We start from the raw sequence: 26642 nt of genomic DNA on the forward strand, positions 1-26642 counted from the left end.
TCAGTATATAAGAAGCACCTCAGAAAGCACTAATTAGACAGCCCTAAATAATGCCATCCTCCCCAGATGGTCACTCTAAACCACTGAATCGGCGTGGGCAGTTATAGTAACCCAGAGCTATATTAGTGGTGAACAATTGTCATTTTCTGAAATGTACTGCCTAGAGCGGTTTGTAGACTCAACATCAGTTTCACTTTCCAGCGGTTGTACAATAATCCTGATACAATGAAGCTATTGTTTTGGGGTTTTATTTCTTCTTTTTAACTCAGATTTGTAGAAGACCATAAAATCTACTTACAAAATAGACAAATGAGGAAAAAAGTATATTTTTATTTTAAGATAAACATTAGCATCTCAAACTAAAGTTTAAATTATGAAAATATGTTTGCTTAAGTACCATGTGAAGTACACATTGGCTTGACTTGATGTATTATAATATGCTTGGTATTTTGCTGTGTAGTTGCTGCACAGCAGCTTTTTATGCAGACTCTTGTGTAACACTTTCCAAATAGTCATCTCTCCACATGTTGACACAGAAGACAAATCCTTCAGCAGCCATTTACAATTGATATAAAGTATGTAACCTTCTCTTCTCTTGTGCACATCAGGTAGATGTAAAGCATCCCTAAATCAGTGATCTGGCTCGTAATCACAGTCCATCTGTTCTTAACTTATGCTAAGTGAGCAATCTTCAGCCCTCCTTGTCTTCCATTTCTAAAAAGTCTGTCAAAGTTGCCAAGTCTAGTGGGATGATCAGATATTCAACTCCATCTGCACCCTGCAAATAAAATAAAAAAAAAGACACATTTTATGCATTTAACAAAGGGTCAAATGAATGTCAAAAACAGACTAAAAATATTTGGGGTCTGCTTTTCACTGATGCTGAGAAAGCATTTGGCTGGGGGAACTGGGTCCTCATGTGTAAAGACTGATAACCGACCCTCAATGAATCACTGGAAAACAAAATAAAAAATACCCTCTCATTCTTTCTGCATAAACAGAATTAGATAAGGATACTCATTGCCCCCACTCTTTTTACTTTACATTTAAAACCGTTACTTAGTAGATTTATTCATGGGATCAAAATTGGCTCAGGGGAACGGATGATACCTTGATTTTGTGTTACAGGTCTACTGACCAATTTGACCCAATTCACTGTTGAAATTGAGAGTTTGGGCAGCTTTCCAGTTTTAAAATAACTTGCACTAAATCAGAAATGTTGCCATTAACTGTACTCCCAGTCACAATCCACATCTTCAAGTAAACCATTTTGTTTTTAGAGTCCATGTTCACTGAAATATCTGGGTATTTCACTCACTGACCATTACAGCGACCTATATTGCCAGAATATTTAACCCATACTACAAAATATTCGCAAGGATTTATATGCATGGAACAGATCCTCATTCACATTTTAAAAAATAACTCATTACTGAGGGTTTTGTTCTATTTGCAGATGATACCAATTGTGCTGCCTCAAACCTTCTTTTTGCAAATCAGGAGTTTATTTACATAGTTTGTATGGAAAAATGTATGGCAGGGAGGAATGCATTACACCTTTTCCTGGCTGCCCGTTCAGTTTTGGAGGGGACTTCGCCTTTAAGGAACAATAACTTACAATTATGGAATAAGATGGACCATGATGGCTCCTTGGCACCACTAATATGATGGTTAGGGCCTGGATCTGAACCTGGGAACTCTTGGGTCTGGCAATGTCTTTTTTTGCTGAGCCACCTGGAGTGCTGGGCAGCTCCCTGGACAATTCCTTGAAGGATCCTTCCTGAACTTTGTGTTGAACCTTAAACCCTTTGCTCCTCTCCTCTCATGAACTTTCTATTAAATGTCATGTCTTTGCACTTCCTGTTTGTCAGATTATTGTGCTCCCTCCAACCAATAGCTCGCTCTTGTCAGTCCTGCTGCCATCTGAATCTTCGTAATTACCAACCCTTGACTTGTCCGACTACACTTCTTGGTCCCAACCTGCGACCACTCCTTACTGAACTATGGCATGTTTATGGACTATGCTTCTGCTTATCTGTACCTACTATATCGGCCACTTAAACCCCAGCTTGGTCAGCTCCTGATGGGGCGATCCTGAGGACCATGACCTGGTGCTAACATGCAGCAAAAAACCTCTTCACCATCAGGAGCTCTGGTGAACATCGGTTAGTACTTAAGATTCCGCACCCCAGATGAGTCCGTCATCCGCCAGAGTGACCTTCTGTACTCATCCAGCTGGTCATTGGGTGCCTCTGCTGCTGCTATAGCTACTGCTCTTTAGATACTCTGAGGTAGAGATATGTGAGACTTCCCATGGGTAAATGGCACTATATGCAACATTTCTTCTCTTCCTATGTATCTAATATTTTCTCCAGTAATATAGTATCTTTACAATATAAAAGTTGCTGATATGAAGCGTCTCACAAGGGAAGCTACCATCCATCCAGGAGTGGGAATGTGACCTAGAAGGACATGATCCTCCAGATTCACAAATGCAACAGACGTTTCAATTGACACACACGTCCTCCAGACTCCAAAACACAGGAGACTAGTTATAAATTCTCACCCAGTGGTTCCTGAGTGCCCTCTAAGCTTATCCCCACTCTTTTGGAGGGGATGAAGACAAAGATCTTCATACTTCTCTAAAAGGAGTGGCCCAAAATCAACCCTTTTTGGATGGATATTAGATCACAGATTAAACAATTCTAGATGTTGGCTTTCCACATGCTCTGGTACCTTTTACCTACCCACAATCCCCATTAGCCACTATAAAAGAATAGTTCATCATCACATATACATTTTCTGAATGTGGCCAAAAGCTTGATACCCATCTTTTGAATTAAGGTGGGGCTTCCAACTAGAGCAGATTGGATTAGAAAGCTATCAGATATTATGGAGTCAGAATAATGGATAGCTACTTATAAAACACCAACATAAATTCTATAGTACATGGGCTATATTAGATCCACTATAACTGTGAAAAGGTTGGATAGCACTCCTAGGATAATTTCAACACAGCTGAGAAATAGAGCTTCTTCACCTATGTAGAACTGAAGTTTAGCTTGCTGAAGATTTAAACACCTGCTATTGGAAATTTTAACATTATAGTTTTTGCGACAGCTTGGCCAAGGCCAGGTCTACATCCTGGAAGGGACTATATTATAGCTTTATGATTGTATTTTGAGTATTTCTCCTGTTTAGAGTTTTTTGCATTTTCTTCTCTCCTACTACTTCTCCTTCCTGCTCTTTATATGCATCATCATGTAAGGTGTTATTTTACATCACTGTTCATGACATTATTACTATTATACAAGATTTATATACAACAGGCAGTTTGCGTCGCATGAAATGCTTTCAGTAACGATATTGCATTTGATTTAGCTTTCTTTTCTGAACTTTCTCTGGATGCTAAACAAACACCCTTTAAAAACGATGCACTTGACTAATTTGAAAAACAAAAATAGACAATATACGCGGTTACAAATCATTTAAAAAAAAAGTATTTAAAAAATATTATATAGTGTGTGTATACATTACTATTAAGCAGGTGCATAGAAATGTTGTAAAGTAAGAATGCTTTCAAAAATATATTTTTTTAAATGCTTATGTTTATCAATTTACAAAATGCAAAGCGAGGGAACACCAAATCAAATCTAAACCAGCATCAATTCTTACACTTGCACAAAGTCAGGGATTTTGTAGCATTAGGTGTATGATTAATCAATTACACCAAGCAGGTGCTAATAATCATCAATATCATATGTAGGTTGAAACACAGTCATTAATTGTAACAAAGTGCTGTGTAGGAGGCTTAACACTGGGTAAGGAACAACCAAACTCTGCTACTAAGGTAAGGTTGTAGAAGACTGTTTAATGTCACAGGTCATACACCATGGCAAGACTGAGCACTGCATCAAAACACAAGGTAGTTAATACAGCATCAGCAAGGTCTTTCCCTAGCGAAGACTTCAAAGCAAACTGGGGTTTCAAGATGTGCTGTTCAAGCACTTTTGAAGATGCACAAAAAAACAGGCAACACTGAGGACCATAGACGCAGTGGTCAGCCAAGGAAACTTAATGCAGCAAATGAAAGACCACGTCATGCTTACTTTCCCTCTGATCAGACGTCCGGCAGCGCCATCAGTACAGAAGTGATGGAAACCAGTGGGACCCAGGTACACCCATCTACTGTCCAGAGCCAGAAGTGATCTATATGGAAGACTTGCGACCAAAAAGCCATACCTCTAACATGGAAACAAGGCTAAGTGACTCAACTATGCATGAAAACATAGGAACTGGGGAGCAGCAAAATAGCAGCAGGTGCTCTGGACTGATGATCAGAATTAAATTATTTGGCAGTTTGTGCGCCAAACTATCTTCAGGTTAAAAGAACAAGGAGTGCCGGAAGTGATGGTTTGGCCCCCATAGAGCCCTGATCTCAACATCGAGTCTGTCTGGGATTACATGAAGAGACAGAAGGAGTTAAGGCAGCCTACGTCCACAGAATATCTGTGGTTAGTCCTCCAAGAGGTTTGGAACAACCTACCTGCCGAGTGCCTTCAAAATCTGTGTACAAGTGTACCGAAAAGAAATTATGCTGTTTTGACTGCAAAGGGTGGTCACACCATATATTGATTTGGATTTCTCTTCTGTTTATTTTTATCAATTAAAAAAATGGAAAGTAAATGAACTATTAAATAGGTCCATTTTTGAAAGCATTCTTAGTTTACAGCATTATTTCACACCTAAAATTTTTGCTTTACTACAGATAAATAAAAGTGGGTATTTTCAATGGAAAGTCCAAACCAATAACATAAAACGGACAAAACTGGGTGGATTACCAACATGACAAAGGAACAGAAAAATGTACATGTACTATACAATACAATGTCATTTTTAAATCTTTAACTCATTCTTGATCAGAAGTCACTGATGCCGACATTTGCACTAAGACCCCTTTCACACTGAGGGCGTTTTGCAGGCGCTATAGCGTTAAAAATAGCGCCTGCAATCCGCCCTCAAACAGCTGCAGCATTGTCTCCAATGTGAAAGCCCGAGGGCTTTCACACCGGAGCGCTGCGCTGGCAGGACGGGAAAAAAAGTCCCGCCAGCAGCTTCTTTGGAGCGGTGTGTTTACCGCTCCTCCACCGCTGCTCCCCATTGAAATCAATGGGGCAGCGCTGGGATACCGCCGGCAAAACGCCGCTATTGCGGCACATTGTGGGCGGTTTTAACCCTTTCTCGGCCGCTAGCGGGGGTTAAAAGCGCCCCGCTAGCGGGCGAAATGCAACGCTAATCCGACGGTAAAACGCCGCTAAAAAAAAGCGGCGTTTTACCGCCGATGCTATGGGCGGACCGGTGTGAAAGGGCTCTAATAAATAGAAGCAATGCAGACTGAAGGTGGCAGTCAACACCTGTAGACTAAAGGCCTTTTTATCTTTGTCAATAGACTCTACAGAAGGCATGTGATAACAATATCATATCCACATATTGATCACATGATTGGGAAAGGCATCTATTGTGTCCTACAGGCATTGTGCAGGGGAAGGTTGATATACAGGTATATAGACTGCGACATGTTATACACAGAGGTCTACATGGTTTTCTTTAACCTTACACTGGTAAAATATAATTTCACCAAATATCAAAAGCATTGGTTCTGAATCTTTGTAACTATTCATTTTGTTTGTATAATGTAAAATATGAATGACACATCAGCCACTAGAGGGCACATCTATCCAGTTTTATGAAATGCATGACCTAGCCTAACAACTCCTGTTACATTACACTGAATTGTAGCCGTAACACTGGCATAGCCCACATTCTAGATCCTTACCTCTGGCCCAAAAAGATGGACATATCTACATTAATGTATAACTAAAAGGCAAAACTTTTTTTAGTTTTGGATAGGGTGGAAAGGAATTAGAACCCCCTGTCAGATTTTATTGCTATCTGTGCCCCTGTTCCGTCAGATTAGGCGATCTGTCAAATTTTGTAACTGATGTGACGTTCTGTCACGTCCATCTTGGTACACCCCACAGTCGCCCACATTAACCACTTCAATACAGGGCACTTAGACACCTTCCTGCCCAGACCAATTTTCAGCTTTCAGTGCTGTCAGAGTTTGAATGACAATTGCGCGGTCATCCATCACTGTACCCAAACTAAATTTTTATCATTTTGTTCCCACAAATAGAGCTTTCTTTTGGTGGTATTTGATCACCTCTGCAGTTTTTATTTTTTGCGAAACGAATAAAAAAAGACCGAAAATTTTGAAAAAAATAAAAGTTTTGCTTTGTTTCTGTTTAAAAATTTTGTAATTAAGTAAGTTTTCTCTTTCACTGATGGGCACTGATAAGGTGGCACTGACAGGCACTGATAAGGCGGCAGCGATGAGGTGGCACCAATGAGCGGGCACTGATATGCGGCACTGGTAGGCGGCACTGATATGCAGCACTGATGGGCATTGATAGGCGGCACTGATGGGCACTCATGGGTGGCACTGATAGGCGACAAAGATGGGTTCTTATGGGTGGCACTGCTGGGCACTGACAGGCGGCACTGATACGCCGCACTGATAGGCATCCCTGGTGGCACTGGTTGGCAGCTGCCTGGGCATTGATTGGCAGCTGCCTTTGCACTGATTAGCATGTCCCTGGGGGTCTAGGGGGCATACCTGGTGGTCCAGTGTGACTGGTTTCCCTGGTGGTCCTGGGCGGCTTCCCTGGTGGTCCTGGGTAGGATCCGAGGGGGGGCTGTGCTGATAAACAATCAGCACAGACCCCCCAGTCAGGAGAGCAGCCACTCGGGTCTCCTCTACTCGCGTCTGTCAGACGCGAGTGAGGAAAAGCCGATCACCGGCTCTTCCTATTTACATCGTGATCAGCCGTGATTGGACACGGCTGATCACGTGGTAAAGAGTCTCCGTCAGAGACTCTTTACCTAGATCGGTGCTGCAGGGTGTCAGACTGACACCCCGCAACAACGATCGCCGCAATGCGCACCCCCGGGGGCGCGCAGCGGCTCAATATCCTGTGGACGTCATATGACGTCCAGTCAGGATTTTGAAACCACTTTGCCGCCGTCATTCTGGTATATGGCGGGCGGCAAGTGGTTATGGATAAAGTGAGAAGGCGGCAAGCAGTCATCTTTTTACACCCACCGGAATCTTGCATTTCACACTTATTTTTTACCAATTAACTGAGCTTATATATAGTGAAATACAGTATTTAGAAATCCATGTGGCTGTTTTGATGTTGAATTTTAAAAGCAGCAGTGTTCTGTCAGATGAGCACGCTTGTCGCTTGCTTTTAAAATTCACCATGAAAACACTCAGACGGATTTAAAAACACTGTATTTCACTATATAAGCTCAGTTAACTGGTAAAAAAATAAGTGTGAAATGCTAGACTTCGGTGGGTGTAAAAAGATGTCCGCTTGCTGCCTTCTCACTGTATCCTTACTGTGGCTGACTGCGGGGTGTACCAAGAAGGCCATCACAGAATGTCACTTCCGTTACAAAATATGACAGGTCGCCAAATCTGACGGAACACCCACATTAGGGACATTTATGCTCTCTTGTCCCGTTTACCATCATCATCGAAAGTGAAAGTAAATAAAATCCAACATTTTGGGTTATCCCCAGAAAAATAATAGAGAGGAAATCTTACAATGGGGACACCCATTCTTGTGAACTCGGAGTTTCCTAGGGATTCCCTTAATTTGTAGGGATTTCCTCTGACTTTGTTTGGCTATCGAACAGGAAGGGAAAGGAAATCTTTGAAATGGGACACAGATGGCGAAAAAAAAAAAAAAATAAAAACTGACAGGGGTTATTAGCCTCTATTGCTCTATACAAAATGAAAAAAAAAAAAAAAAAGTTTTGCCTAGGAGTTCTGCTTTAAGTAGGTTTACCAATTGGAATCTAAAGCATTACCTTAAAAGCGGAATTCCACCCACATTTATCACTCCTCACCATGCAGCACTAATGTGCATCCTTAAAATGAATTGGCATTTTATAATTTTTTTTTCTGTTCACTTACCCGATTTAATGCCTATATCTAATTTCACTTCCTCCTTTAGTGGCAGCGGCAATGTCTGTCATTTCCGGTTTGCATTGGTTCCTGGGAGATGTGTGTCATCAATCCCAGGAGACAATGGATGAAATCTTGGTCAGCTTGACATGACACTGCTCCCGAACCATAAGCGACAGGGACAGGAAACTTGGAGAGCACCGAGAGGGGACCCAGGACTATGAAGATACCATTGAGTAGAGCGGTGGGGGTGCAGTTTCGGTGTCAGTCAGGAATATGGCGCAGGCTTTTTTAGAGGATAAAGTTCCAGCGGATGCAGGTAAGGGGAGCTCCAGGGGGGTGCAGCTATAGGGTGAGGTAACTCCTAGCAGTGTAGCTGACATTTTGTGCCTGCAGACTGAGTTTGGAGAATGTAAACATCTTCTATCTGTTATCCCCTTTCCTGATATTGCATGCCATACAGAGCCATGGCATTCTGTACAGTAATGATTAAGCCAATTTGTATTGTGTGAAACGTGTCTACCAGGCAAGTTGTGGTGTCACTTTTGGGATGTCCAATAAAGGATCTTGGAACTAGTCCTGGTGTGCAGCCATTTCTTTATTCAACATGCGGTACAGTGCTATGGCATGCTCGGCTTGCATTATCAGAAAAGGGGACGACAGAGTTGATTTTTGCCTGAGGTAAAAACACCTTTTTTCTGGGCTGTATCTATGATCAGACCCAAATACTCTAGCTTTTTTAGCGGTTTTAAGGAAGACTTCTCTAAGTTGAGAATCCAACCCGACTTTTCAGGTAATTGGTTGTAATGCGTACACTTTGCTCCAAATGAGCCACCGATTGCTCTATTAGCAATAGATCATCTAGGTACGCCAAGACTATTATGCCCTGTGCCCTTAACCTGGCTAGAGGTGGGGCCAGTACTTTTGTGAACACCCGGGGTGCTGTAGCTAGCCCGAAGGGCGAGGCTACAAACTGGAAGTGCTGCTGTTCTACTTCGAACCGCAGAAACCTTTGGTGAGCGGGAAATATAGGGACATGCAGATATGCATCTCTGATGTCGATTGATGTCAGAAGTTCTCCTTGTAGGATAGAAATTACTGACCGACACCATGCGAAAGGAGCGGATCTTCAGGAACTGATTTAGATTCTCTAGATCTAGAATGGGTCTGATACCCCCATTCGGTTTTGGTGCTGTAAAGAGGTTTGAATAAAACCCCAAACCTTGCTCTTCTGTGGGGATATGTATGATCAGCCCCTGAGCTAGTAATTGGTCTAATGCCCAAAAAAGAGATGGCCTTTTCCCTGGATCTTTGGGAACCTTTGATCTCAGAAAACGAGACGGTGGAAACTCCCGAAATTCTAGTCTGTATCCCAGAGACACCGTGGAGATAACCCATCTGTCCTGAATTTCCTCTTGCCAGACTTCTGAGTATTGCAGAAGTCTTCCCCCACTCTGGCGAGGGGGGGGCGCCTCTTCACAATGAGGCTTTAGTATTCTGCTTTGCAGATTTACGGCCCCAGGTCTTCTTCAGCGCCTGGGCCTGACCCTGAGGCTTTCCTCTAGAGTTTGACGGTGGAGGCCGTCACCACTGCCTAGAGGCGGATGCCCCTGGCACAGGGGAAAGAGTCAGTTTAAATGAAGGACGTTTATACTTTCTTTTGACAGGCAAAAGAGTACACTAGAAATTGTTTAAATGTATTTGTCAAAATCCTCCCCAAATAGTCGATCCCCATGAAAAGGGAAACTAGTCAGAAGCCTATTGCAAGGTGCTTCGGCTGACCAATTTTTTAACCACAGGGTCCTACGCATGTGTACTAGCACCAGCGCAAGGCAGGACGCCTGGTGAATAGAATCTTTCATGGCGTCTATGGCAAAACTTAGCGCCCTTGGTGACAGATGCCTATTGCCGCAACTGCAGGCTGAGTAACCGCACCTGCCGAAGAAAAAGAGAATTTTAACAGAAATTCCAATCTTTTATCAGTTGGATCTTTAAGCATTTGTGCATTGTCTACTGGACAAGTTAGACTATTATTCACACTGGAAATCGCAGCTTCAACTGTTGGTACCCTCCATCTTTTGGTGAATTTCTCCTCCATAGGATAGAGTGCTGTGAATCTCTTTGGAGGGAGAAAATGCTCATCTGGGTGATTCCCATTCAGTATAAATAAGCTTTTTTAATAATGCATGTACAGGAAATGCATGAAAAGGCTGTGGGGGTTTTAGGGAACCTAAAGAAGAAACAGAACTATCAGCTGACTCTGCTAGAGGTAGCTTAAAGGGGCATGAACCATCTCTGTAAGAGATTGCATCAGCAATTTCTCAGATTGTTTCCTCCGCAGAGGAGTAATCGGTTTGCCTTTCTTCCCGATCACCTGAGGGTAACACCTCATCCTCTCCTCTACCCACTGTTCCCTTGGTAAGAGGTCTGAGGTGGGGGAGGGGGATCTAACACGCTTTCTATCCTTTTGGATAGAGAATGCGAAAGTCGCTAATCTTCCTTCTAGGCCCCGCAGGGCAGAGGAAAAGCATCTTCAGTCACGTATACAGGGGCTGAAATGTGAGAAGCGGTTGCACCACCAATTGGTCCCAATGACTCACCCTGGCTTGCCATATCTGGTATCTCAGGCAAGGATGACAGCGTAGAGACATGACTGGAGTTCCCAGCACCTGGGGGTGGAATTTTTTGGTACCTTTGGGGTGTCTTTTTTGGGAGCCATAGTGCTGAGCAAAAACAGAGGCACTAAGTAAATGCACAACTTGCTGAGCAAAATAGTCTAGCAAAAGACAATGCTAATAAAGTTCAGCTTTAGTGTTATAAATGTTATTTCCTGTACTGGAAATGCCTGCATCAACCTTACGTGCCCCCAGCGCTCGTCTCCTGTGTGTCCGACTCCAGCTGTTAGCTGTGAGCGTCTGTCTCCTGTCCCCAGCGCCGTGTGCTCCCCGTGTACTTACGTCCCGCACACGGCGCCGCGCCTTAGCCACACCCTTAAGCCACGCCTCCTCTGTCAATCAACGTCCCCCTGTTTAAATTAGCCCTAGTCCGCGCACGCACGGACGGCATTGATACGCTCCTTGAGCGAGAGGGGAGGCAAGGGAGGGCTGGGAGGTGTAAAAACTTTCTGTTGAGAATAAAAGAATAAACTCATATATGAAAAGCTGCTGCCGCACTGGGGGGGGCGGGGGTTGGTGTGGGTGGGGGGAATACATGCTACAGTTGTACTTCCCTCCCCCAGGGGGGAAATGTACTGGATAAGGATCCCCCTGGCTTACTGAGACCACACACATGCTGTTTAGCTGGGACTTCTGAGCTGACTGAGAAGCAACGTACTAAGGTACGCATTTACTAGTGGAGACTTTAGGCATGAAAACATTTTACTTATGTAAGAAAAAAAAACATAGGTGGACTTTTTACAGTTCCTAAGCTTCTGCCCTCACCTTTTCCTCGCTGCAGGATACTGCTGTAATAGACAGATCCAAACTTCACCCATCACGGTGGGCTGCGTTAGCAAACCTTCAAGGACCGGTCCCTATTATAGGGGTTCCACTCCCTTGGACCTGTATAGCACCCCTCTGAAAAAAAAAAACTTTAGGTAATGTAGCATGACCAAAAAAGTCCTGGGTCCTGGGGTCCAGTCTTGCAAAGAGAGGCGTTACAGGCAAAACCTCATGCTTCGTATAAGAGGCCCCGGGAACCATCCACCTTGGCCTCAGTGGCACTTTGGATGGATCCGGTCTATGGAGGCGGTTTAAATCCAGCAGGAATCCCTCCAGATTTGGAGCTCTTCAAAATACATCTTTACTCGTGACCAAAACCTTAGACACTGGCGAAAAAAACTGAGGTACTCCTGGAAAAAGGAGGGGTTATATAGGGAGTTAACTTCCTGTATTGGGTATACCAGTGTCCATCACCTGAAGGTGCCTATATACCCACATAGTGATTACTATAGTGCTCTGTGTCCCATGATGTACAATAAAGAAAGCTATGTTTTACCAAGAACATATGTCAGGTGTGCGTCTTCCAATCTTGGAATACTTTCTCAATACAGGCAGTCCCCAAGTTATAAACAAGATAGGGTCTGCAGATCTGCTCTTAAGTTGAATTTGTTTGTATGTCGAAACAAGTACATTCTTTAAGTGCAGCTCCAGCCAAAAAAATAATTTTTACTTTTTTTTGGATAGCATAGGGAAGGGTTAACTCCCCTGTAACGTTTGTTTTGCTGTCTGTGCCCCTGTCCAGAAGATTTCACCTCACTTTCTGTCCCTGTGACAATTGGATTGTGAACATTTTGGGTTGATGTGGAAACAAGGATTGGTGATAAGGCTTCAGTGGAGACACCTTTTTTTCCCCATGAGAACTCTTACAGGAGTGAATTTCCCTTCCTAGGTGTAGATTTTCTCCGACTTCCTGTTGTCTCCCTCCCTTTGTAAGTAGGAATCGTTTGTAAGTCGGATGTTTGTAGCCCGGGGACCGCCTGTATACTATAAGTCTACTTTAAGGGCCAAATCACACTTTTAGTAATGTGTGCTGTAGGACAACATATGTTATGTTCATCAGCACATTGCGGTGTCTTTCCATATTAAATGGAACCCCAATGCAATGCAACACAGCTCTGGACACACATGCCATCTATTTTGGTGAGCTGTCTCAGAAAAAATGCTGCACTACAGCTTTTGTGCATTGGCAGCCTATTTATTTGTATAGGCTGCCTTAACGCAACAAACATTAATTGCACATCATAACATGCATTAATAACGTGAACAGAAAAATCTAGAAGGTTTTTATAGGGTTGAACAAAAATAGCTGTAGCCTCTCACACGGGGGTATAGGAATGTTTCCCCATCTTTTATCATATTTACACCTGAGTAACATCAGCTGTTTGCCAAGAGCCACTGCTACTCGTTTTATCCAAAATATTCTATATAGCAATAAAGTAATATTAAGGTCTATTTTTTTTATTAAATAAAAGATGTTCTACTTACCTGCTCTGTGCAAGGTTATTTCACAGAGTGGTCCCTTACCTCCTGTTTTTTGGTCCACCCATGGGTGAAAGGAGCCGTAACCCATGATGTCACAACTAGCCATTTGTATCAGCGTAGTGAGTGGATTCCGTGCTTGTTTTTTATATATCCATGCAAGGCCTTTAATCCCTTGATCAATTTTATTAAATATTTGGAAGCAGAGAGCACTATGGTTTCTCTATTTTATATTATGGCATATCTTATTGATGATCGGGAACCAAGAAGTGAAGTAGTGTGATTCAGAGACGATAGCAGGAGTGTTCCGGTATCATCAAGGCTATGATGACTCTGTAGTGGGGTTAGATACTGGAGGTGAGCAGGCACTTAATTTCAGAGGTGGTTGACACCAAACAGGAGGAAACTTTATGAATTGTCACTTTAGGTTTACACAGCAGTGGGTTTCTAATATATGGGACCTTTTTACTGTATTTAGTATATTGGCTATTTGAGTATTTTGAATATTGTTTATTTAAAGTGGAAGTAAACTTCCATCTCTGATTTGTACCTATAGGTATTATAAATATCTATTAAATGTGTACAGTTTAGGAGAGAATTACTATATATGCAACTGATGATGTCATCGGCACATATGTCCTGAAGGAACAACCACCTGGGCTGTTCCTTCAGAGCCCTGTGCCCTAAACGGCGGCTCCCCCACGCATGTGCCGGAGTGACGTAATTACGGCTCTAGCCAATCACACAGCCGGAGTCCATGGACCCGGAACGAAGACAGTTGAAGATGGAAACGGCCTCAGATGATGACAGCACATCGCTGGAATGCTTAGTTTTCAGGTAAGTTTCACATAATGTGTTCGTATGTGATGCATATTAGCACATTATGCCTTTACCTTGCAGGTAAGGAAAAAAAAAAGAAAAAACACAAACTCGCCCAGACGTTTACAACCACTTTAATTAGTGTTGTACTCAATATGTGATTGGGCTGCACATATATTTTGCACTTTATGTTTATGAAGAGAGTTTGGTGGACACGCTCAAGGTGTTAGCATAGTCTCAGCCTATGTTATTATAAGGCAAACGATAGTAACTGGATGATGTTTTGCACATATATTTAAGTTGTTGTTGCGCGTATTATACTTTACCACATAGTTCTGCGGCTATTTGTTGGCCTTTAATCACCTCTATTAGGGATGCACAGATACCAGTTTTTTTAAGAGTACTGATACTTTTTCTCAAGTACTCACTGATACCAATTACCGATACCTACTTTTAGTGTCATGTGACAGTTTTTTTTAGACTTATGAAAAATTATTACCGTTTCTTTATAATTCTGAATAATTGTAAGCCCTGGATCACACCAGTGCAGCTTTGAAATCGCGCTACCTATGAAAAATTTCCCCAATGAATAACAAGTTATAAGGAGCTACAGGAGAAATGCTGCTGTTTTTCTGCCTAGAACCCAACACATACATTAAAATCTATGAGTGGGCCCAATTTAATGGCATGGCTGATATTTCACATTACACATAATAATAAATATATTAATAAAGCTGAAGCAGTATGCTGGCTAGACACAAACATTTTCTATGATATGGCAAAAAAAAAAAAAAAAAAAAAAAATTATTTTAAAATATTCTTTCTGCACTTCTTATTCACCGCCACTAATAAGTATAACTTTCAATCAGCTAAATGGCCAGGACCACATATTCAGAAAACAAATATACCTTTTTTGTGCGTATTAATTTGTGATCTTTGAACTCAGTCAGCTGAGCCCTTAATGTTAAGTCACTGTTGACCAGAAAAGCTTCTCTACATTGCTGATAAAAGTCTTGAAACGAGAGACCTAAAGAAGAAATACAATAGAAAGTAAATAACATCGCCATCTGAAATAATCCCACTTCTACAAATTTCAAAAACATCTTGCTTGATTCTTTATTTTTACATATCTTTCCCATGGGCTCTGCCAAAGGCACTCTGGAATGTTAAAATCTGTCAAGTCCTATATTGCAGTGATTCAGTAACTGCCAGTTGTACATGGTAATAGTTGGGGAGTCAAATCATGTTTTACCAGAAATTGGAGGGCAGTTTGGTAATGTTGTCACAACTGGGAGAACCAATCTAAAATAGTCAGGAAGTGAATTACAATATACATATACATATAGTCACACATACCTTGGTATGAAGGGTTGTCTTTGTTGGCCAACTGATACTCTGCAAGAAGCCGAAAAATGCCTCTGAAAATCATAACAGAAAGAACTGCTATAGAATATCCATGGGTGTCAATGAACAAACCTTATATACACACACCTCTCTGTACAGCTTTCTACAGCATTTTTTGCAGTACAACATTAAATGCCATACTAAGGGGTCACTTTACTAACGGCTAAATAACGGCTTTGGGGGGGGGGCTGCCTTTTCTTTTTTTTACATTCAGCTGTCAGCAGGGAACCCACTGACGAGTCATCGGTTGTTAAAGGGGAGGTCCGCCCACCTCTGCAAAAATTAAAAGCCAGCAGCTACACATACTGCAGCTGCTGGCTTTTAATATTAGGACACAGCTGTCGGGTGCTGCCGCCGCAATTGCAGGTAAGTCAACCCGGCAGTGTAGTGCTAAGGTTTCACGCCGGAAACCCTACTGCGCATGCTCAAGGCTCCGCTCCTCTCTCCTACTGGCCCGGCGCAAGAGGAAGGAGCAGGGAGCCGAGCAGTGACGTCAACAGCTGCGGCTGTGGTTCCCGTAAGTGGGAACAGAATACCTGTCAAAGACAGGTATCCGCTCCCCCCTGAAAGGTGCCAAATGTGGCACCGGGGGGGTTTGTAGACAAATGAGCGGAAGTTCCACTTCTGGGTGGAAATCTGCTTTAAGAACACGGCAGCTGGCTTCCTGGCCTGCTCCTTAGCAACCAGCTATTTGTCGAAAAGCAGTGTGGGGGTCCCCCAGCACTCAGGCTGTTTTTTAGACTTTAGATTTAAGAGCTTTTTATGTGATACTTACCAGCATCCCCCCCCCCCCCCCCCCCCCACGGTAAATGCCGCATAATTGTTATTTTGTTTTTGGTGAATTGAACTTAATTTACCGCATGCAATAATTTATGCAAATGAGTAAAATGATACCCTTATCACATGCGGTAAAGCTTAGTGAATTGACCAATAAATAGCTTTAATCACTTTAAGTAAAGGCAAAAACCTATCGCTAAACATACTCTAACCCCCATTCTAAACCTAATCTTTCCAACGCTGTAAATGAAAGAAAAAAGGATTGCTATACTTACCTATTCAGAAGCGGGTCCAGTCTCCAACATGACCTTCTCCAACATGACCACCTGTGTGCAGGAGAAAGCCAACAAAAGCTGGCAAATTCCTGGGAAGTGACGTCACCCATAGACTTCCTAGCTTACGCTGTTGGCTGCCTCTCCTACACACTGAAGTTGCTGACGACAGCTCAGCCTGGGACAGGACTCAGAATAGGTAAGTTTAGCGATCTTTTTTTTACAGGTGTAGATAGATTAGGCTTAGAATGGGGGTGGGAGTAGGTTTAGAGTTAGTTAGGTTTTGCCTTTACTTTTACCTTAACCACTTGCCTACTGGGCATTTATACCCCCTTCCTGCCCAGGCCAAATTTCCAGCTTTCAGCGCTGTCGCACTTTCAATGACAATTGCTTGGTCATGCAAAACTGTGCCCATATGACATTTTTATCATTTTTTCACACAAACAGAGCTTTCTTTTGATAGTATTTATTCACTACTGGGTTTTAATTTTTTGCTAAACAAAAAGAAAACAGAACATTTAAAAAAAAAAAAAGAAGGTTTTTCATATTTTGTTATAACATTTTGCAAGCAGGTAAATTTTCTCTTCACTGATGTGCGCTGGTGAGGCTGCATTGATCAGGAGGCACCGATAAGCAGCATGGAGAGGTGGCACTGATTAGCAGCACATGCGGGCGCTATGGGGACCAATGTCCCTCTAACTGAAAGGGGTTGTAAAGGTGTGTGTTTTTTCACCTTAATGCATCCTATGCATTAAGGTGAAAATACGCCTGGCAGTCACCGGGCCCACTAGCCCCCCGTTTTACTTACCTGAGCCCCTTCATATTCTTTGGCGGGAACACGTAGTCCTTCTCTCCACGGAGTCCCGGCTTTGATCGGATCGCAGCCATGGATCGCTGCTGTCAATCAAATCCAATGACCTGGGCACCGGGGCCGAGTCATATATTCGGCTAAGGACGCTGAATGAATGACTTGGGAGTGTGCCCGCAAGGTAACCCCCTCGGGAGAGCGCTTCTCCTAGGGGGTTATCTAATGCGGGAAGGAGCAGCGAGAGCCGCCAAGGGACCCCAGAAGAGGGTGTTCGGGGCCATTCTGTGCAAAACGAGCTGCACAGTAGAGGTAAGTATGACATGTTTGCTATTTAAAAAAACAAAAAAAACAAAGCTTTAGTATCACTTGAAGCCGCTGCTTTTTTTCCCCTTCGCGCTAGCAGCATGAAGTATTAAAAAAACCATAACCGGCATCTGTTTATTTCCGTGATCAGCTGTCATTGGTAAAGGGCCTGCTGTGATTGACCCTTACCGGATCTATGATCACCTGAGTCTCACAGACGCGGCGATCACAGAGCACGCATGTCCATAGCCTGTAGCCCTCTTTCGGCTATAGCGCGGGCGGCAAGTGGTTAATGACTTGCCACTATACATAAACGTCCGGTCCGCTCTCCCAGTGTTACAGAGCTGGGGGGACAACATACCATTAAGTACATCTAATCCTGTGGTCGTGATGTGACTGGACACAATGGATTACAGGCAAAAAGCTACAGAGCCAATGATAGTTGTTCTATACCATGTAATCACTCGTGACCAATCATAGCATTACTAAATGTAAACAACGGCTGCCATTGGCAACTGTGTCATTTTACTGGCTGGCAATCAGTAAGCACTCTTTACTCTCACACACTGATCAATATGCGAGAGGAAAGAAAGCCTACTGGACACTAGTCAGCAGCAGTGCAATATAGTAACAGTGTCAGAAAATCCACCCCTTCACAATATATGTCAGCTCCCTCCTGTCTGATTTACCCTGTACACTGACCCCTCCCCTCCCTTATCCTGCACATCTGTACATTAAACCTCTTCCATTCTATCACTGTGTGTGACCTGTAAATTAACCCCTTCACCTTCTGATCGCTCTGTGTGTGTGAACTGTACATTTACAGTATCTAGTACACTATTACTAAGCTGCATGTTCATCCACGTGCCACCCCGCCACAGTACATTTATTGTGGCAGAGTGGCAGCTGCAGGCTCCGTGACCTACTTGTAAGTCACTGAGCACAAGCACAATGGCATGCCCTCTGGGGCATACAGATTAGAGTATCAACAACACAGTCATAAATGGCTTCCAATCGTGACTGTTTTGCTTACGATTGTGATGCTGCGACACAGATATCAAATGGTACCTGGGCCAATCACAGCACCAGGTACCATGTGATTAGCTGTAGCCAATCACAGATCACAAGCTGTCGTGAATGAAAGCCATGCATGACAGCTAAAACTAAATCACTCTTATAAGCAATAATAGAGAAAAATATATATATATTTATAATAATAATCTACTATTTCTACTTATTCCACACTACAGTGACACTGAACTACTGTGATCACAGAATGTATGGAAAAAAAATTATCGTAAAAAAAAGGAGAACAAAAACGTTTACAAAAATTTTTTTTTTTTTTTTTTAAACATACTGTCACCAGTCAGTATCTCTGATCACCGCCACACTAGTCATATGATGACACTGTACTGCACTGTTGACAATATGTAAATATAACATATTTATTTAAATGTCTCCATTTTCCAAACAAAAAGTGACAAAAATGTTCAAAACTTAAAAAAAAAACTTGCATGCCTTTTAATACCTTGGACTGTCTATATTACAAAAAGGGGTCATTTGGGAGGTATTTGTATTGTTTTGGCATTTTAGGCCCTCAAGAAACTAGATAGGCCATCAGTAAAACAGAACTGATCAATTTTCAAATATATATACACCTGAATTTGTATTTTTTTTTAACCAAAGACATGTAGCAGAATACATTTTAGTTTAAATATATGAAGAAATATGATGGTATCATATATGTTTTATAACAGAAAATCTAGTTTATTTGTTGAGAATTTTGGGTCTTTTTATTTATATAGCAAAAAACAAAAACAAACAAAAAAAAAAAAAACACAAAAAAAAAGCCCAGTGGTAATTCAAATACCACCAAAGGAAAGCTATTTGTGTGAAAAAAAAATGATTAAAAAAAATAAACTTTCATTTGGATATAGTGTTGCGTGACCGCACAATTGCCAGTTAAAGTAGCGCAGTGCTGAATAGCAAAAAAAGCCCTTATCACAAAGGGGGTAAAACCTTCTGGAGGTCAAGTGGTTATACCCCCTTAATTCCAGCATATTTCTTAATTTCCAGAAAACTGTGGGAAAAAAAAAAAAAAAAAAAAACTAAAATTAGATCACTTTGAGGTGTCTACTTAACAAGAAAGGGTAATTTGGGGTATTTCTGTACTGTCTTGGCATTTTTATTTGCAAGGAATTCTAACAGAAAGCTATAAAAGACTGGAAGAGGTCAGTTTACAGTCTGATACTAAGGAAAGGCAGCGCCAAAGAATGTTCAAACTACCATACGATCGCAGTCATTTCACACGCTAGCAAGGTTATGCTGAAAATTCTAAAAGCTAGGCTTCAGAAGCATGTAAACCGAGAGCTACCACAAATACAACCTGTATTTCGAAGAGGCAGAGGAACTAGAGATCAAATTGCCAACATTCGCTGGATCATGGAGAAAGCAAAAGAGTTCCAGAAGAACGTCTACTTCTGCTTTATTGACTACAGTAAAGCCTTTGATTGTGTGGCTCACAACAAGATGTGGCAAACACTGAAAGATATAGGAATACCAGACCACCTCACCTGTCTTCTGAAAAACCTGTATGCAAGTCAAGAAGCAACAGTTAGAACAGGACATGGAACAACTGACTGGTTCAAAATTGAGAAAGGAGTGCAGCAAGGATGTATATTGTCACCCTACTTATTTAACTTATATGCAGTGAACATCATGCAAAATGCCAGGATCGATGAATCACAAGCCGGAGTTAAGATCGCAGGGAGAAATATCAACAACTTGAGATATGCAGACAATACCACACTAATGACAGAAAGTGAAAAAGAACTAAAGAGTCTCTTAATGAAGGTGAAGGAGGAGAGCGCAAAAACTGGCCTGAAATTGAACATTAAGAAAACTATGATCATGGCAACCCAGTCCCATCACTCCTTGGCAAATAGGAGGAGAAGAAATTGAAACGGTGACAGATTTTATCTTCCTAGGCTCCAAGATCACGGCAGACGGTGACTGGAGCCATGAAATTAGGAGACGCTTGCTTCTTGGGAGGAAAGCAATGGCAAACTTAGACAACATTACAAAAAAGCAGAGACATGACCCTACCGACAAAGTGCCATATAGTCAAAGCTATGGAATTCCCAGTAGTAATCTATGGCTGTGAAAGTTGGACCATAAGGAAGGCTGAATGCCTAAGAATTGATGCTTTTGAACTATGGTAATGGAAAAGACTCTAGAAAGTCCCTTGGATGGCAAGAAGGTCAAACCAATCAATCCTGAAGGAAATTAACCCTGAATATTCATGGGAATGACAGATCCTGAAGCTGCAACTCAAATACCTTGGCCACCTAATGCGAAGAGAGGACTCCGGGAGGCAGTGGAGGACAGAAAAGCCTGGCGAGGTATGGTCCATGAGATCACGAACAGTCGGACACGACTAAACAACAACAACAGAAAGTAAGTGAAGCCTTGCTTTCAAAATTTTTGGTCTTCTATATAGTCAAAAATAAAATGTGGTTATTAAATATCACCAATAGAGCAATGTATAGGTCTCACAAAATGATATAACATTTATTTGGTAAATTTATACAGTGTTGTATGACACAAGTCATTTTGAGTCAAAGTATCACAGTGTTGAAAACTGAAAAATGATCTGGTAATGAAGGGGTGATACATGCTGGTACTTAGGTGGTTAACGTAAACCTGTCAATACCAAACATTTCTAATCCATCCTCTGCTCCTCCACAAAGCCAATGGCAATTGTCAACAATGCCTAATATTATTGGTTACTGAATGGCATTGCCCTTCCCCTTGGTGATCCCCCAAAGCTGCATTGTGGGGAGGCATGTCACATGCTTCCCCATACCAGAAAGTAGAGAGAAGTTGAGAAGTTGACACTGTGTCAACAGCAATCTGAGCACTGTGGGAGCAACAATAAAAGGGGGAAGTCTAGTAAAGGATGATAGGTTTGTTTTAGACATAAAAGCTTCCCTCACAAAACTGCAATGTACATAAAAATGCACATCATTTTATAAACATTACACAGAGGTCTTGAAGGATTCCATTTGATACACATGAATGAGGCCACAGAGAAAAACATAATAATGACACAGTAAAAGAAAAGAGTCCTATGGAAAAAAAAATAGATTTAATCACACTGGGCAACATATTGTGCCACACTGTACATTGCCAAGCACCATTTATATCCTGATCATATATAGGAAAGGCCCACTGCATGACTTCCTGCTCACTAGGTATCAAAAGTTCTAAGTAAGTAGAAACATTTTTAGAAAGTAGCAACTATGTGGCCACTCCTCAGCACATTATAGCTGAGCAAGTCTTATGCTGGCCATACACTATACGAAAAATTGTCCGAAATTCGGTTAGACAGTTCATTCGTTTTTCGGCCAGTTAATGGGCACAAATTGGTAATCGGTTAGGACGTTTTTGAGCCCCAAAAAAATAAAAATAAAGGAAGGACAAGTTTGGAAATGTTCTGTCGAACGAATGATAAATTGAAAGGGTAATGCGTTTCCTGTCTAAACTATTTGCACTAGGTATATGTGAAAAAACAAACAAAAAATGTATTTATTTAGGTCTATTGAACGATTTATCGGTCATTACATGATGCACTATCGATTGCTCTCATGGCTGAATGTTCGTTTTTCCAAAATGAGTTTTCGTAAAGTGTACGGCCAGCATAAGGCTCCATGCACACTAGCGTTTTTTTTCAGCTCCTAGAAGCTATATAGTGTTATCCTATATGTCCACGGACACTACCTTAGGCTATTAGTGTTTTTCAAGCTTCAGCATCTAGAAGCAAAAAATTTGTGTTTCTTGGAGCATTTTGCCAGCAGAAATGCTCCTAAACACTACTAATAGCAATTTTTTTTTTTTTTTTTAGCTTTTTTCCCCCCTTTTACTACAAAAAGCTATTACCAGCATTTTTTCCAACTTTTTTTTGGCTTAAAAAAAATGCTAGTGTGCATGGAGCCTAAAGTCTAGCACACACTGATAGTTTTTTTTCCCCATTCACCCCAGTGGGCTGAATGAAAAAAAAAAAACCCCAAAAAACTGACAGCTCAGATCTGCTGTACCAACAATCCAATGTTAGTACAGCAAACTCCACTGCTGTTCTATTGTGTTTCAACAGGGGGACAGCCCCCCGCCATCACATTCCGGTCAGTACTCTCAGCCATTGGCTCAGAGCGCCGATCGGCAGACCTTTTTTGATCATGCCCCTTCAACAGAAGCTGGCTTCTGTCAGACCAGCTGCAGTACACACGGGCCGAATGTCAGCTGGTTTCTTTTAAATGGGCAATGTCGCCCGACATTCGGCCCGTGTGTACTAGGCTTAAGAAGGAAAAAAAACGCTCTATGAATTTTAATTTACAGACCTCATGTGTCAATCATGATAATGCAATGGTGGTCACAGTGGAAGAACGTTATTCTAGATGGTTTGCCTAGGAGATCAGCTTATCTCCACATAAGCAGCTTGTGCAGAGATAGAGATATTGAGATGGAATTGTTAACAGATTATATTTAGAGATCTAAACAGCTCGTGACCAGAAATATTAGAAAACCTTGTGCGGGCCTGTAATGATATTGCTAAAATATAGAGCAGATTTTGCTTACCTGGCATTTGGGGTAAGACTGCGCATCACATGAGTAAGAGAACTGAGGGCCAGGGCTCCAGAGCGTTTAACCAGCAATGAGTTCTCATAGGATGTCTCTTCCACATAAGAGTTGTATGTTGTAGTTTCATACCACAGCCAATTATACAGGCTTAGCTTTGACTGATCCCACACTAAAAACAAAAAACAAATAACACCACATTGAAAAAACACCCCCTAGCATCTAGCATTTGTGGTCAGTCATCTTGTGTAAAGGCAAATGATTATTGTAGCATTTACTTCCTGGAATCCATCTGCCCTTAGCAGACAGGAGGGTGCGCATAGCTGAGAAAATGCCTCCTCCCCTCCCAAAGACTCCTGGGATGTATGATATAATTTGCCTAGGCCTGGAGACTCAAAAGTAACAGAAGAAATGTTATAAAAAAAAAAAAAAAAAAAAAAAAAAAAAAGGTTTGAAGCAAGTAAATATGATAAACTTTCCCATTTACAAATGCTAGCAGCATAAGTATTAAAAATAGTCAAAGTTGATTGAAAGAGTGAAGTTCCACATTAAAAGTTATGTCAAGAATATAACCTGTTAAATTTCTGAAAAGCTACTGTAGTTAAAGATCTTACACTTAAAGTGTTACTAAACCCACAACAGTAAAATCAGTCTGTATATGCAGTAAAGCATGCTTGTTATACTCACTGTGGAACTTAAGGGGTTAATCCTCTGCATTGTGTATAAAGGCTGTGTGAGCCTCTCTCTCTCTGATCCTCCCCTTCTCTAAATTGACTCCAGCTTACCTGTAAAATCCTTGGAGTACATCATGGGACACAGAGCCTTAACTAATTACTTAATGTGTTATAGGCCACCTTCAGGTGATGGACACTGGTATACCCAATCCAAGAAGCTCACCCCCTATATAACCCCTCCTCCTTCCAGGAGCACATCGGTTTTTGTAGCAAAGCAATATACTTAAAGTGGTGTTCCGGTCGAAATTATACTTTTTAAATAAAAATACCCCTATAATACACAAGCTTAATGTATTCTAGTAAAGTTAGTCTGTAAACTAAGGTCTGTTTTGTTAGTTTATATTAGTAGTTTGTTATTTTATAAACTTACAGCAGGCCGTAGCCATCTTAAGTGTGGGCATCTAAAGCCAGACTGTATTTCTTCCTGGATCTCATCCTTGCAGATCTCGCACATGCTCAGTGCAGCACAAGCAGTATAATAGGTTTCAGGTCAGGTTTCCATAGCAACGGCAGTTTCAGAGGAAGTTGCCGCCCCTTCCCAGAAAGCATTGCAAACAGGAAATGATGCGATGGGCCGCAGCCAGGGAAGAGGAAGTGAAAAATTAATACAGCAGATATACAGTAGGTGCTGAGAAAAAAAAAATAAAAAAAATATCCAATTTGTTTACAGTGCACAGTTTAATGAGGGATGCTGAAGAGTTGTAAAAGTGGGTGGAACTCCACTTTAAATCCCAAAAAAAGAGGGGAGGGATTTTTAAAACAGCTTACCTGTAAAATCTTTTTCTTGGAGTACATCACGGGACACAGAGCCCCATAACAATGACTATCTGGGTTATATGCTACCTTTAGGTGATTGGACACTGGCAACCAATAGTAAGAAGATTCCTCCCATATAACCCCTCCCATACAGGAAGTACCTTTAGTTTTGTAGCAAGCAATGAAGATCCCAGAAAAGAGGGGAGGGACCTCTGCGTCCCGTGATGTACTCCAAGAAAAGGATTTTACAGGTAAGCTGTTTAAAAAAATCAATTTTTCTTTATCGTACATCACGGGACACAGAGCACCATAATAATGACTATCTGGGTATGTCCTAAAGCAATTCATTTAAGGGGAGGGAACATAGTATTCCTAGACTCCCTTTTAGGCCCAAGACCTATAAAGCTGCTTGCAGCATGCTGTGGCCAAAAACAGTCTCCCCTTGAGAACTAACATCCAGTTGGTAAAATCTGGTGAATGTATGAACTGAAGACCAAGCGGCCGCTTTGCAAACCTGAGCCATAGACACCTGTTGGCGCACTGCCCATGATGTACTAACTCCTCTAGTAGAGTGAGCTTTGAGATATCAAGGTGGAACCTTGTGTTTCAACTCATAAGCCTGGATAATGACCTGGCGAATCCACCTAGAGATAGTTGAACTTGTTGCTGCCTGTCCCTTCTTAGGACCGTCTGGCAGAAAGAAAAGTGAGTCAGTCTTCCGAAAGGGAGCTGACATATTTAAGTAAACCTTTACTGCTCTCACCACATCCAGTGAGTGAAGCGACCTTTCCTTCTTAGACCTAGGGTTGGGAAAGAAGGAAGGTAAAATTATATCCTGATTCAGGTGAAAACTGGAAACCACCTTAGGTAAAAAATCTGGATGTGGTCGCATCACCACCTTGTCCTGATGTACAAACAGAAAGGGTTTTTCACAAGAAAGGGCGGCCAACTCTGACACCCTTCTAGCCGAGGTTATGGCCACCAAAAAGACCAATTTCCTAGTTAATAGGATCAAAGGAATATGCCTAATAGGTTCAAAGGTTTGACTCTGTAGAGCTGATAGCACCAAGTTCAAGTCCCAGGGGCATAAAGGCGGCTTAATCGGCGGCCTTAAGTGCAGCACCCCCTTGACGAAGGCTCGTACTAAAGAATGAGATGCGATTGGCCTCTGGAAAGAAAACAATAAGGCCAAAATTTGTCCCTTAATGGTCCTTAGAGATAGGTTTAAATCAATTCCTGTTTGAAGAAAGGCAAGGACCCTCCCAATCGAATACTTGCGAGGGTGCCATCTTCTCCTCTCGCACCAGGAAATATAGGATTTCCAGACCCTATGGTAAATACTTCTAGAAACTGGCTTTCTACCATTTATCAGAGTAGACAGTATAGATCCTCTGACACCACGGTCTTTTAGCACTCTGGTCTCAATAGCCATGCCATCAAATTCAGCGACCGTAAAGAAGGATGGTATATGGGACCTTGATACAGCAGGTTTGGACGGTATGGGAGGCACCACGGGTCCTCCACCACCATCCTTACAATCTCTGAGTAACAGGACCTCCTGGGCCATCCTGGGGCCACTAGAATTACTGTCGTCTGCTCCTCCTGTATCCTGCGTAGCAGGCACGGCAGCATCTGGATCGGAGGAAAAGCGTAAATTAGGGAAAACTGATTCCAGGGAATCACCAACGCGTCCGTCCCTACAGCAAGTGGATCCCTGGTCCTGGATACAAAGCTGTCCACCTCGGCGTTGAACCTGGAGGCCAGAAGATCCACCTCTGGCATCCCCCAACGCTGGCAGATTTGACGGAAAACCTTGGGGTGAAGGGACCATTCCCCTGGTAACAATTGCTGACGACTTAGGTAGTCCGCCAGCCAATTGTCCACACCTGCCTGCCGACAGAAACGGCACGTACCCTTCTTCCCAAATCACTATGTGATCTACTTCTCTTTGGGCTGCCCGGCTCCAGGTTCCCCCTTGGTGGTTGATGTATGCCACCACCGTGGAGTTGTCGGACTGGACTCTGACTGGAAACCCCCGCAATCTGGACGTCCAGAATAGGAGAGCCAAACGAGCTGCCCGGATTTCCAGCAGATTGATGGGCAAGGTCTTCTCTACTTGGGAAC

The 26642-nt window shown here is 42.2% G+C and overlaps 1 protein-coding gene across 3 annotated transcripts in view; it reads right to left on the bottom strand.

Moving 5' to 3' along the window:
- Nucleotides 1-310: 310 nt before the first annotated feature.
- The window catches only part of ORC2 (origin recognition complex subunit 2), a 132910-nt gene continuing 106578 nt past the window's right edge, over nucleotides 311-26642 (bottom strand). For all 3 annotated transcript variants that reach the window (XM_073633243.1, XM_073633242.1, XM_073633244.1), the window contains 4 exons: nucleotides 23029-23200; nucleotides 15187-15248; nucleotides 14739-14857; nucleotides 311-778 (listed from right to left, as the gene is read on the bottom strand). In XM_073633243.1, coding sequence (XP_073489344.1) covers nucleotides 692-778; nucleotides 14739-14857; nucleotides 15187-15248; nucleotides 23029-23200 — 440 coding nt within the window. In that variant the 3' untranslated portion in view covers nucleotides 311-691. The remainder of the gene's footprint in view (nucleotides 779-14738; nucleotides 14858-15186; nucleotides 15249-23028; nucleotides 23201-26642) is intronic.

The sequence above is a fragment of the Aquarana catesbeiana genome, linkage group LG06, assembly GCF_042186555.1.
Source record: "Aquarana catesbeiana isolate 2022-GZ linkage group LG06, ASM4218655v1, whole genome shotgun sequence".
In the NCBI taxonomy this organism is placed as follows: domain Eukaryota; kingdom Metazoa; phylum Chordata; class Amphibia; order Anura; family Ranidae; genus Aquarana; species Aquarana catesbeiana.